Source organism: Heloderma suspectum, chromosome 2, assembly GCF_057233095.1.
Source record: "Heloderma suspectum isolate Gila_16-S chromosome 2, 16-S_ref, whole genome shotgun sequence".
Lineage (NCBI taxonomy): Eukaryota > Metazoa > Chordata > Lepidosauria > Squamata > Helodermatidae > Heloderma > Heloderma suspectum.
Genome location: NC_139459.1, coordinates 35,479,591 through 35,491,937, shown reverse-complemented (window position 1 = coordinate 35,491,937; position 12,347 = coordinate 35,479,591). Strand labels below are relative to the sequence as shown.

General features: G+C 45.0%; 1 protein-coding gene across 1 annotated transcript in view; it reads right to left on the bottom strand.

Annotated features, from left to right (window-relative positions):
- ITGA2 (integrin subunit alpha 2) overlaps positions 1-1,667 on the bottom strand; it is a 99,835-nt gene extending 98,168 nt beyond the window's left edge. The window contains exon 1 of the mRNA XM_084833198.1: positions 1,424-1,667. Coding sequence (XP_084689324.1) covers positions 1,424-1,478 — 55 coding nt within the window. The 5' untranslated portion in view covers positions 1,479-1,667. The remainder of the gene's footprint in view (positions 1-1,423) is intronic.
- Positions 1,668-12,347: the final 10,680 nt, after the last annotated feature.

Here is a 12,347-nt window from a genome sequence, read left to right as displayed (position 1 = left end):
GAAAGTGAAAGAAAACATTTTTTCACTTGTTTATTAGCGCCATTCTGTTAAACCACAGTGCCACCTAGAGGTCATGTAGCAGAGAAACAGGAAAGAAACGGCTCTTCATGTAGTGCTCGGATCTCAATTCTGTGATGAAACCGAAAGTAGATACAGCATATTAATAGCTGATGAACAGCCTCGTGCAGAAAAGCTTCTAATGCTAGCAATCAGAAAGCGATTTTTAATTGATCCTGAATGTGTCTTATGGGTATGGTTGATTGCTTGAAGTTGTTTGGATAGATGTTCTCCTTATGTACATTGTCTTATTTTTATTTTTTTTAATGTAAATGGCTTTTAACCTCTGTACACTGTATTTTTAATATTTTAATCTTTGTAAACTGCCCAGAGAGCTTTGACTATGGGGTGGTATAGAAATGTAATTAGTAATAATAATAATAATAATAATAATAATAATTTTTAAAAAAATTGTGCAGCTACTCCATCTTTTTCTCACTGGAGGGTCATGAATAGAAAATGACATTGTCTGGTTCCCCATAAACTTCTGCGAAGGAGACAAGGCGGTGGTGCCATTGGAGCCAGGTCTGCAAGCACTGTAACTTTGGCTGGATCATGTGCAGGGTGGCCAGGTGTCCTCTTTTACAGAGGATCATCCTCTATTTGAAAGGCTGTTGGATTACCAGTTAAAGAACCGCAAGCACCTGGCCAGCACACTGAACAGGCAAATACACAAGTCATCTGGGCCAAATCTACACTTCATGTCTTATTGATATGATCCCATCGTGGGTGACGCTCTGTCCCTCTTACGCATTTATCCCTCGTTGTGCTCACAATGACATCTGCTGCAGTATTTTGGACAATACGGACTAAAAGTTGGGAAATAACACTAGAAAAGTGGTACACGGAATGCACAACATTTATGAGTGCACTTAATGTCGATAAAAAGCATTACTGTAGAGCTAGCCCTGGTCACAGCCTTCCACACTATGGCGAAATGAACTGTATTTCTATTTACATTACAACAATAATTCTATTTCTAAATGTGCATCTCAACATATATTCCAAACATTTCCGCAGAGAGTTCCTGCATATTTTTAAACGTGCCTCTCTACACAGAAATTAGCATATGCAAATGTTCCTTGAAGCGGAGGGAAGTTTTATCGCCTGTAAAGAATTTAAGAAATGGAGCCCAAAATGCCGCTTTCTCGGACGCTGACTTTCCGAGGAAGGGTGCAAGCGGGGGGGAGGGGGGGCGCCTGCTTTGGAAGCGGGTGCGCGCCCGCTGGTGCTGCGCTTCCCTGAGCGCAGCAGCGCATCCCTCAACGCTCCGCAGCGCGGCAGAAAAGCGCGCCCTGAAGGAAAAGTCGCCCCTGCCCAGGGTTGGGCCGCTCCCACCTGCCTGAAAGTCCAGCCACCGACTTACCTTGGCCGAGCAGCAGCAGAGCCAGGCAAGGCACGCCTCGTCCTCGCGCGTCCATAGTTCCAAGAGGAGGGACGGGGAAGAGCCCGGGCGACGGCACCGGAGCGAGCGGGGCGGCGCAAGGTGCAGCTCGGCCGCGGAAACCAGCGGGACGGACGCGTCGCTGCCGCGGAGTCGGCGTTAATAAGCGAGGCGTGCTGGGCTCAGCAGCTCCGCCCAGCCCCGGTCACCTCCGCCGCGCTCCTGGAAGAGTTCCCGGGGCAGGGAAGAGCCGGGCAAACCCCTCCCTTGCGCCTGTTCCTTCCCGACAAGCGCCTCCGCCTACGAACTTCCCCGCCAGAAACAAAAGTCTCCCTCAAGTCCCGCGTCCCGCCCCAAACGCGCAGTATCTTTTGCGTGGACTCGCCCTCCTTCACCTGCCTCATAAATAAAGCTGCCGTCCGCCCACGTTTCCTCGACTGGAACTTACAGCCTCTTCAGAGCCTGGCCAGAAGTGACGGGAATCGGGGACTGGCGTTGCCTCGAGCGGAGGAGCGAGGAACGGGGAGTCATTTTTCTCTGTTTTTCACGCTACGCTGAACCAGAGCTGTGGGAAGCAGTTGTGCCAGAGATGTGCCCAGTAGAGGGCCAATTATGCGCCACAGTTTATTCTGTGCCAAGCTATTCGGTTTTATGGTTTATATTTGGTTGTTCTGGCGTTTTAGCTGGCATTGGTTACTGGAAGTGTAAATAATAATTATTATTATTATTATTATTATTATTATTGATTTCATTTCTGTACCACCCAATAGCCAAAGCAGTTTGGGCAGTTCACAGAAACACACACATCGTATATTCATACTACAAGATAATAAAAACATAATACAAATCTCTAATATATAAAATGTAAAACGGTTTTAAAAGCTAAAACATTTACAATAAGTTACTGGATCTGATAGAAACAACAGACATACATTCCCTACCATATGCCATCAAATGTCTGGGGCTAGAGGGTGCTCTTAAACTGGTGCCGAAAAGATGACTGTGTTGGCACTAAGCAAACCTCAGTGGGAGCTCATTCCAAGTCGGGGGGCCACCACTGAGAAGGCCCTCTCCCTTGTTGGCACCTTGTAAGCCTCCCTCTGACGAGGCACTCTGACGAAGCCCTCTGATGTTTATCGTAGTGTCAGGGTAGGTCCAAGTCAGGAGAGGTACTCCGAGAAGTGAGCTGTTAAGTCTATGACAATATAAGCAGCAGTAGCAGGATCAGATGCTGATGTTAGAGAAAGTGGAAGGCAAAAGGAAGAGGGGCCGACCAAGGGCAAGATGGATGGATGATATTCTGGAGGTGACGGACTCGACCTTGGGGGAGCTCGGGGTGGCGACGGCCAAAAGGAAGCTCTGGCGTGGGCTGGTCCATGAAGTCACGAAGAGTCAGAAGCGACTGAACGAATAAACAACAAGCAGCAGGACCAGCCCTATTATTAAGAAGTGTGAGGCAACCACCTCTGTCCGTTGCTGCTTAGGGGTCGTGGAAGCCTGGCAGCTGTTCTTATGAACTCTCTGCCATAACATCTTTCCTGGGCCCCCTGAACTAGCCTGCTGCCTCTGGTGTGGTGGAGAATGCTTTCCCACTGTCAGTGTTGAAAATAGGGATGTCGGAGAATTTCTCCACGAATCTCCAGGAGGCCAAATGCCAACGCATTCAGCCCCCCGAAATTGGTGGAGAAACAGTCCGCCACCCCCCGGGATGGGACTTACCTCGTGCGAATGTCCCTCACGGCGGCGGGTCCCGGCGGCGGTGCAGTGGCGGTGCGGCGGCAGCGGCGGCCAGTCTTCCGACCGGCTGCCGCCACTGCCATTTCCAAGTAAAAAAACAAACAAACACAAGCAAACGTGATAGGCTACGTAAAGATTTACATAGCCTATCACGGCTAGATTTTCAAAAAACACCGTGATAGGCTACGTAAATCTTTATGTAGCCTATCACAGCTGACTTTGGGGGGGGGGAAGCACGTACGCAAATGGCGGCGCCCATGGACGCCGCCATTTGCGTTAGTTATTTTGGCACGGGTAGTCTACGTAAAGATTTACATAGACTACGGTGAAAATAAGGGCAACGCAAATAGCGTTGCCCTTATTTTCGCCATAGTCTACGTAAAACTTTACGTAGACTACCTGTGCCAAAATAAGGAACACAAATGGCGGTGCCCATGGGCGCCGCCATTTGCGTATGTGCTTTTTTTTTTTTTCAAAGTCAGCTGTGATAGGCTACGTAAAGATTTACATAGCCTATCATGGTGTTTTTTGAAAATCTAGCTGTGATAGGCTACGTAAATCTTTATGTAGCCTATCACTTTTTTTTTTTTTTTTTACTTCTTCCCGGAAGAAGAACTTTCGCGGCTGGAGAGGCGGGGCGCTCTCCCCCGGCCAGAATTTCAGCGGGGAGGGATGGGGCGCCTCCCCCCCACCGCGAAGCAAGCTGCGGGACCAGGTAAGGGACTTTCGTCCATCCCTAGAAATGAGAGTTAACTGCCAATCCTGTTGGCTCATGTACATGGACTGGGGGAGTGGGCAGCTATCTTCTCTTTTACCTGAGGCAGAAAAATGCCTTGGCCAGCTCTGTTAAACAGATGCACAGGAGCTCTGTTGACCTTTGCCTGAGACCTGTTTAAGTGTAAAAATGGAAGCTGTGAATTAGGAAGTCCCAGATTCAAATTTTGCCTTAACCTTAACCATGAAGTCACTGGGTGGCCTTTCTCCAGCCATTCTTTCTCAGCCTCAGCCTTTCAATCTGTAATATGAGTATAGTTATACTGGCCTGCCTTTCAGGGATGCTGTATGGATTACTCTGATAATTTACATGAAGCACCTGGAACACTCTGCAGCCCTATATAAATGCTATGTTTTATATTCAATAAAATGTGTAGAAGAAGACATGGCAGGTACAGCTTTCCCCCCAACCCCCACCACACACATACCTGTATGACAAGCTCTACCTGCAAAAATTATATCTTCTACATAACTATTTAAGGCACAGGAGCATTGTTCTCCTTTATATCTGGCCATCCTAAAGTGCAGTGGTCATTTTGCTAATCCCTTCTGCTACTAGGATCAGCATGATGCTGACAACCTTGTAGATGTCAGCTGCAATAAATCACCATGGCTGGTACTTTGGAACAAACAAACACTACTTTCTGAAAGTAACCTGAGAAACCTTCTGACCGGCATGTTCGGCACAGCCACAGTCTTTCCCAGGTTACTGAAAATACATCCATATAGTCTTGAGAGCCACACTAGTACTATTTTCTCATAGCTGGCTCAACCATTAGGCAGAGTGAGGCGTCCACCTCAGGCAGCTTACTTTGGGTGTCATGAATGGCACCCCAAATAACTAACAAAATAAAGGCACAATGAAATAACAAATAATTCATTATTTAAGTTATAATTGTTGCATTTTTACTTCCAGGGAAGGGTAGAGGTGCTTGTGGGATTTTCTGCCTTTGGTGCCAAAATTACTTGGCTGACCTTGGAGACTATTGCACCTTGACTAAGGGCTTCACCCCTTAAAGGGTGTGCACAACCAAATATTCAGGCAGTGTTCCTGGAAAAGGCAAGTACCTGGGACACCCCTACGCTGACAGTGCAGAGCGTGCCGTGCAAACTGCCTGTAGAACTCACACTGGTCATTTCTGGCAAGCAGCCTGAGCTCATCAGTTGCCTGAAGATGTGGCTGGACAAAATTCTCATCCATTTCACAGGAGGTCTCAGGTTTTGCTTGTAATGCCCTTTATGGTTGGGACCAATTGATCTGAAAGATTGCCTTCTTCCGTATATACCTCACTGGTCCTTGACACTGAGCAGGAGGTTGGACTCAATGGCCTTGTAGGCCCCTTCCAACCCTACTATTCTATGATTCTATGATTCTATCCTCTTCAGAAGCATTGTTCCGTATGCCCCTGCCAAGTGAAGTGAGGTAGGTGCCTACTGGGGAAAGGGCCTTGTCAGTGGTGGTATCCTGGCTATGCAATAACCTCTCTAGAAAGGTTTGCCTGACATGAATTTTTACCATCTTTTCAGTACGTCTTTTATTCACCTTGTACTTGTATTATGTGTGTGTATGTGTGTGTGCATAGAGAGAAAGAGAGAGAGAGAGAGAAATATTTTAAGGGGTGGTCTTATTTTTCCACTCCTTAAAAAAGGAAGGATTTCAAGGCTACATTTTACTGTTTGTTATATTTTAAATATTACGTTGTATTTTATTCTATTCTCAGTTCTGTAAGCTGCCCAGAGAACATATGTTGATGGGTAGCCATATAAATGTGGTAAATGAAAACAACAACAAATACTTTAAAAGCACTTTAAGGATTTCCAAGTATTTGCATCCCACTGGTTTTTGAGGTGAGTGGGTGAGTGTTCTCCCTCGTCCCTTCATTGCAAAGGCAACCAGGCAATGCTTCTAGTCTTCTGATGCAGCCCTATAAGGGAGCCAGTGAAACTGCTGCAGAACATACTGAGAAGACAGGAAGAATTGCCCAGTATCTTGGAAAGTGTGGAGGTGTATTCACTCCCCTCAGTGACACTTCCTTTTGTTATCAGTGATGATGCTACATGGCCAAATCTGATGTGCTACAGTAGCACCATGCTGCTATCTCACTCATTACAAGGTTCCTGGTTGGCTAGCACCACATGAGACAGAAGGGAAAATGGGGCCAGAGGAGCAACAGAGTGAAGTAACACTGTGGCTGTGAAAAAGGATACATTTCGGTATCTTGCAGGACCCAAAATCTCTCTTTTAGCCTCTTCACAGACGATGATTTGGCTTAGCCTTCATTATAAGTTCTTTTTCTGGCTTGTCATTGATGGACCTAGAAGGAAGTGGTCACTGTGTTCCTGTTTCCTGTCATCCTAGACAGTTCACAGTCTTTCTTGACTAGAACACATCTCATGTTTTCACAAACAAAATTCTCATACTTCCACACACCCTATAGTTTGATACTTCAAGTTTAATTAAATATATATGATAAGATTATTGAACTGGAAATCTGTTTTCAGATAATGGGAACAGGGTTTTCCCCATCCCCAAATAGGAGTGATTCCAGAAACCATTGTAAGATAAATGTTTCAGATATATTGGTAATGATGAGTAGAGACTTGACTTTTACTAACTCACTTATTTATGACTACCATCTATGACATATACTGTTTTCTGTTTCCTGCAGTCACACACAACTGCAATGTCTAGCTTTGCTCAGCCACTTGAAACTAGTCACTTGTTAACTCTTGTTAGACCGCAGTCATTCAGCTTGCCCTTATATAAACGCAGACATGTAAATAATCTCCCTATGGGTGACTGGTCATTTCCGAATGCTCTCATGAGGTGGTTTCCTGATGAGGCACTTATCATGCAATTGCCCTACCTCATTCACAGAACTTTAGGGGGCGGGGGCAGATGACAACGTCTTCCACTTCCCTCCTGTGTTTTCCTGTTGGCTTTTCCCACCTTTTTTCTTTCTGTAAGCAATCCACTAAGGAGGAAAAAATAGAATATGTGCATAATGCCATTGCACTGGTAGCACTAGGAACCATACGTCTGGAAGCACCCAGTGGTTTAATATATGCAACATAACTGGCTTTTGTATAGATGTAAGGTGAAGAAAAAAAGAAGTGGCAGCAAATCATAAAGAAAACACAGGGAGAGCCAGTGACCTGGTTCGCATAATCGCTGCAGCCCACTGTGCCGTATTAGCCATGGTGGGTTGTGGCGCCCAAAGGTGCCACATTGCCAGTTCGACACCCTGTGGCTTCACATGTGGTCTGAACCCAGCGAGGTTGGCTTGTTGGGGTAGTTAACAAACTACCCTGCAGCCCTACAACAGGCCATGGGTTCTGGGTGGCTTGGTAACCACCCAAGCAAGCCACCCTTGCCAGGTTCAGGGACATAAGAAGCCATGACAGGTGAAGGTAATTATACAAATCAGCCAGCATCCAACTGACATGAGCAGGGTGGTTAACAAGCCACTGTGGCTTGTTAACTACCCTGTAATCCTGTGAACCAGGTGAGTGTGGTATAGTGGTTTGCATGTGGAATAGGGCTGGGGAAACCTAAGTTCAAATCCCCACCCAGCCACAAAGCCTACTGGGTGACCCTGGGCCAATCACTGTCTCTCAACCTAACCTACTTCAAAAGATCGTTATGAGAATAAAATGGAGAGGGAATAACCATGTGTACCACCTTGAGCTCCTTGCAATACAGGCAGGTTATGGGTATAGGAAATAGAAGAAATAAAAGAATGTCATCTTTTTTATTTGCTTTTTTGAAATCCCTAATATATGACAAATGGTAAAAGAAGCACCCAGTTCCTTACATGTGGGCTTCAGGTTAAAAGAGCAACTGAAGTTGCCAATTCTCAAAGCTAGAAAAGGAGCAAACACTCCCAAATACAACGAACAAAAATATGCACATTTCATCATAGTTTCCTCCCTTCCTAGATCCAGTGACATAATTCTCAGTGTAACAGTACCCTAAGGTCATGAAAATCCCTTGTCTCCTTTTTCTCACATATACACTAATTTTATCCACTCCCTGCTGCCTGAGGGAGGGAAGCTAGCAATGGCTTTCCAGAGAAAATTGTTTCCTAGGATAAATATTAATTATATCAGTTAAGTATGTTTGATAGGCAGTGTTCTTTTCGTTATCATGTGGGTGCAAAGCTCAAAGCAGGCTAAGGCTCTTATCATCTACCTTGTGTATTCTGTCTGTCTGTGATCACACCTTGGCATCAAAGGTAGGCATGGTTGGCTACCTCAGCACAGGCCCAGAGGGTGTCTTGCCAAAGGGCCCTGAAAAACCTGGAGCTGGCACTGATCACACCACATAAATGTAGAATTTGTTCAAGTCTTCTAGCATTTGCTCCAATACAAGGTGGCTGAGGAAACTGACTGCAGTCAAGAGTTACCTTTGAAATATCGCTGGACATTTTGGGGCCACCCATTTCATCTCTTCCCCAAACACTGTTGACCAGGAACTCCCAACCCACATTACCTCAGCCAAATAGGATTGTCTGCTGAAACAGGTGGTGATGGTTTTACAGAAGTAGCAGGGGAGGATGGTGGTTCCAATTTTTGTGCGCTGTGAATCCATTCTGGGTTTCTCTCAGAACCAGCCATAACTCTAAAGGAGCTATTCAAGGTGCTGAACCTATTTTGGGCTGGTTCTGAGTGAAACCCAGAATGGATTTACAGCCCCACCGAAATCAGAGCCACCAGCCTCCACTGAGAGGTAGCACTGGGCACAGAGAACCCACTGCCTCTACCAAGTAGATATCTTGGTAATGCTGCAGACTGACCAAGAGATCCTAGATAAAAGCTTTCCCTAATATTTGACTTCTTAAAATGAAACAGTCTTAAAAATGCAAATATCCTAGGAATTAACCTCATATCCAGGTGCACAGCAAGCCATTTGACATGGAGGTTTGTACAAATTTGCTGTCATCTCAAATATTAAAAACTAGATCCTGGGTTGCGTCATTTGTTTATTTGTTTGCCGTAATCTAGTGTGGCCAAGAAATAAAAGGCAAACATGGAAGAAATAAAAAAGGCAAACATTGGCTTCCCACTGCCAGCTTTAGGGTTTTGTGGGCCCTTGGGCAAGACACCCTCCATGGGCCCCCTCCCTCAGTGCGTCTACTTCCTCACAGCCATTGTTACCACCTGCTATTGCTCCTCACCCTCTTTCTCACAATGGCGATGCCTTGACAGGCAGTGAGCAAGCAGGCAGCGGCATTGTCTGGGCTGGAGCAAGAGGCAGGTGAACAAGCAGGTTAACATGGTGAACAGGAGGAGCAACTCTAGGGAGCTCTTGTTAGTTGGTCCCCGCTGGGTGTGGGTCTTCAGCAGGTGCCCAACCATGCCTACTCTTCACGCCAGCTCTGTGGCTCTCAGTAGCTTTTGCCGAGTTCTGTAGCATTGCCGGGTGCGCCTCTTTACTTTTTCCATGTAAGTGATGAATAGCTGCTGTGCATTCCTCGGCAATAAAGGGAAGCTCTGCACCAGAAGGTCACAATAGCAATGGAGACAAAAGCTGTTTTACACATTCTATTTGACAGCTGGGTGCCTCAGACTCCCCTGACAGTTACACCACGGTAAGCACCTTCTGAGGTCCCTGGAATATACAGGCCCCCTCACGGCAATCCAGGCTGTGGAACCCCCTGCTGAGGGAGGCTAGGTTGGGCCTTTCTTTGTTGTCCTACCGGCAGTCAAATACATTTTTATTCAGACAGTCCTTTGGCATATAAGTTGGCCTGTTGCGGAAGGGTTTTTTTTAATTAGTTGGTGCTGCTTATTTCTTTTATTGTTGTGCTTTTGTGTTTTTAATTTATTTGTTTTTATACTATGTTTCAATTACATTTTTGTTAATCTGGATTTTATTGTTAGCTGCCTTGAGCACTATTTGGCGGGGGTGGGTGGGCAGAAAGGCAGGATCTAAATGAATCAATCAATTTATTAAACATTCCCACTGCCCATTTGTCATTATGGGCATTCTGACAGCTATATTCATATCACAGTCGTAAATGTTAAGTTCAAATAAATACTAGGCCAACATCCAGTTATGTCCACCTGCCAACAGAGTGGTTTCCCCTTTTCCCTTGCAGCCCCCGTTGTATTCCCAGATCTGCTCTGGAGGATTGGGGGACTACCTAGAGAAGATTTTGTGGGGACATGGGGGTTATAGGGAGGAGGAGAAAGTTCCATTGCATGAACAGACTTCCACGTGTGCAACGTTGGATGTAGCCCTAGCTTCTGAGGACAACCGATAAACAAACCTCAGAAACAATGTATTTGCCTTCCCAGACACATTGGAGGCCGTCAGCAAAATGTTAACCTTGGTACAATTCCAGTGACAAATAAAATGTTTACAATAACCATAGGCCTCTCATATCAAATTGTTTTGGGGTTGGCCACTCTCTTAGCACATAGACTGTAATTTATATCTAATCAAAAAAAATTGTTTGCATACGTCAACTTCGGACAGAATTTCTGTCTTAAAAATCACATAGATTATTTCAACACGCAAAGCCAAAATAATTTGTGGCACATCTTTAAGCAAACATTGAAGGAACTTATTAATATTTTGAAAGATAGCTCTTTAAGCCCAATGCCACCAGCTCATGAATGGGAAAAAAGAGTGGAAACCTACAAAATGTGGAAGAGTGTTTATTTCATACAATTTTCATATAAAATGGTCTAATTTTACTGGTTTATCACATTGAAAAAATTATTCTTACACCTTTTGTTGGCTTCCACGGCATCCAATTGTGCTAAGAGAGTGTTGTTTCCAGACAGACTTGCATTCTGGCATTTCTTTCTGTAGAAACTAAACGTATACCGTGGTTGTTTTTAATGCTCCTGCCTTCTGATGATCTGATTGGTGAATTGCTCATCATAAAGGGGCAGGATATTGCTTCTAAGATATGATGATTCAAGCTAGACGTCTCATCTGATAAAGCCACCCCTTGTTTGTGGATCAAATTGTTCATTCTGCAGTAACAGAAAATGTTTCAACATCTGCCTTCCAAGGAATGCTGCTAACAGTGTGGGAGTGGCCAGTGAGTCATTTGAAGGCGCTTGCAGCAATACATTATTATTGTACAAGCAGAACCCAACCTGCACTTCTTAGAATCCCCATAATGTTGTGGCATTTTACTCTTTTATTTTGGCTCACAAAAGAATTATTTTTACTTTCTTGTTGGGCAATTGTTATGACATATCAGCCAGAGAGCAGGAGGTTAAACAAACACGGACTTTTTTTTTTTTTTTTAAGAGAGAAACATACAGAGGGGGTGCTTGATTTCTTTTTAATGGTGAAAGGCAGAGAAGAGTGTACACAGACAAAATAACACAAATAATTGTGCAGAAGAAAACTCTTCTACTATTCTCTGTCTCAAGTAAGTTGTGCAACACCAATGGCATACTATCCTTTAGTACCATTTCACTTGTTCAGCTGTAGTATATAAACTTATTTCTAACTTGCATGAAGACACTGGTTTATACTTTGCCAATCCTAAAGATGTGTCTGGCTAAACCTTTGTTGCATTTCCATTTAACCAAACTTCTGATTATCTGGATGTGTAGGTAGCCTTGATGAGTCCAATCCTGCTCCCCCAGCATGTGCAGAAAGAGCACGTTGCAGAATGTCTTCCCCAACAGGAGTGAAGCAGAACTCTCCCTTCCTTGATGCACTGCACCGGGCAAGCTGAAGCAGTGTCTTAACACTGCATTGCAATCCAATGTGTGCAGGCTATTAGCCAAAGGAATAGGAGCTAGGCCTTCTGTGGGTCCCGAGGATAAACAGACAGTCAGATTGTGCTATATGGAACATGGAAGGAACCCCCTGCTTGAGAAGGTACAGTGCTTGTATTCAATGACGCCCACAGGCATGACTGTGGCTCCCTTGGTACAGTGCTGATATGGAGGGGAAGTTTCTCCTGGGTTCCTATTGAGACCTGTTCCATAATCTACACTCTGCATGCACATGCATACATAGTCTGGGGAAGCGCCCTAAGTGACGTTTGCTCCACCTTTAAAACATGTTCATTTAAAAACAGTTGTTCTTTTCCTTTTGATACCCCACCATACCCAGTTCTTGTGGAGGTGTGTAACCGAAAGAAAACAGATTGTGGGGACAGAATATCAAAAAGAAGAGGGAGAACAATCATTCAGTGGATCAGCTGAAGATAGAAACAGTAGGTTGATTCACAGGAGGTAGAACCAGGTTAAAAGCTGGGGTCAGGGGATCATATCAGAGGAGTAGCTCATAAGCAGAACAAACTGGCTAAGGATGAAGTGTGAAGTCTTATTCCCAGATGGTTTTCCAAGAAAAGCTTGACAGGCTGAAGATATTCCAAGCAGCAACTTCTATACAGAGGCTTGTCCCTTCCAAGTCCTG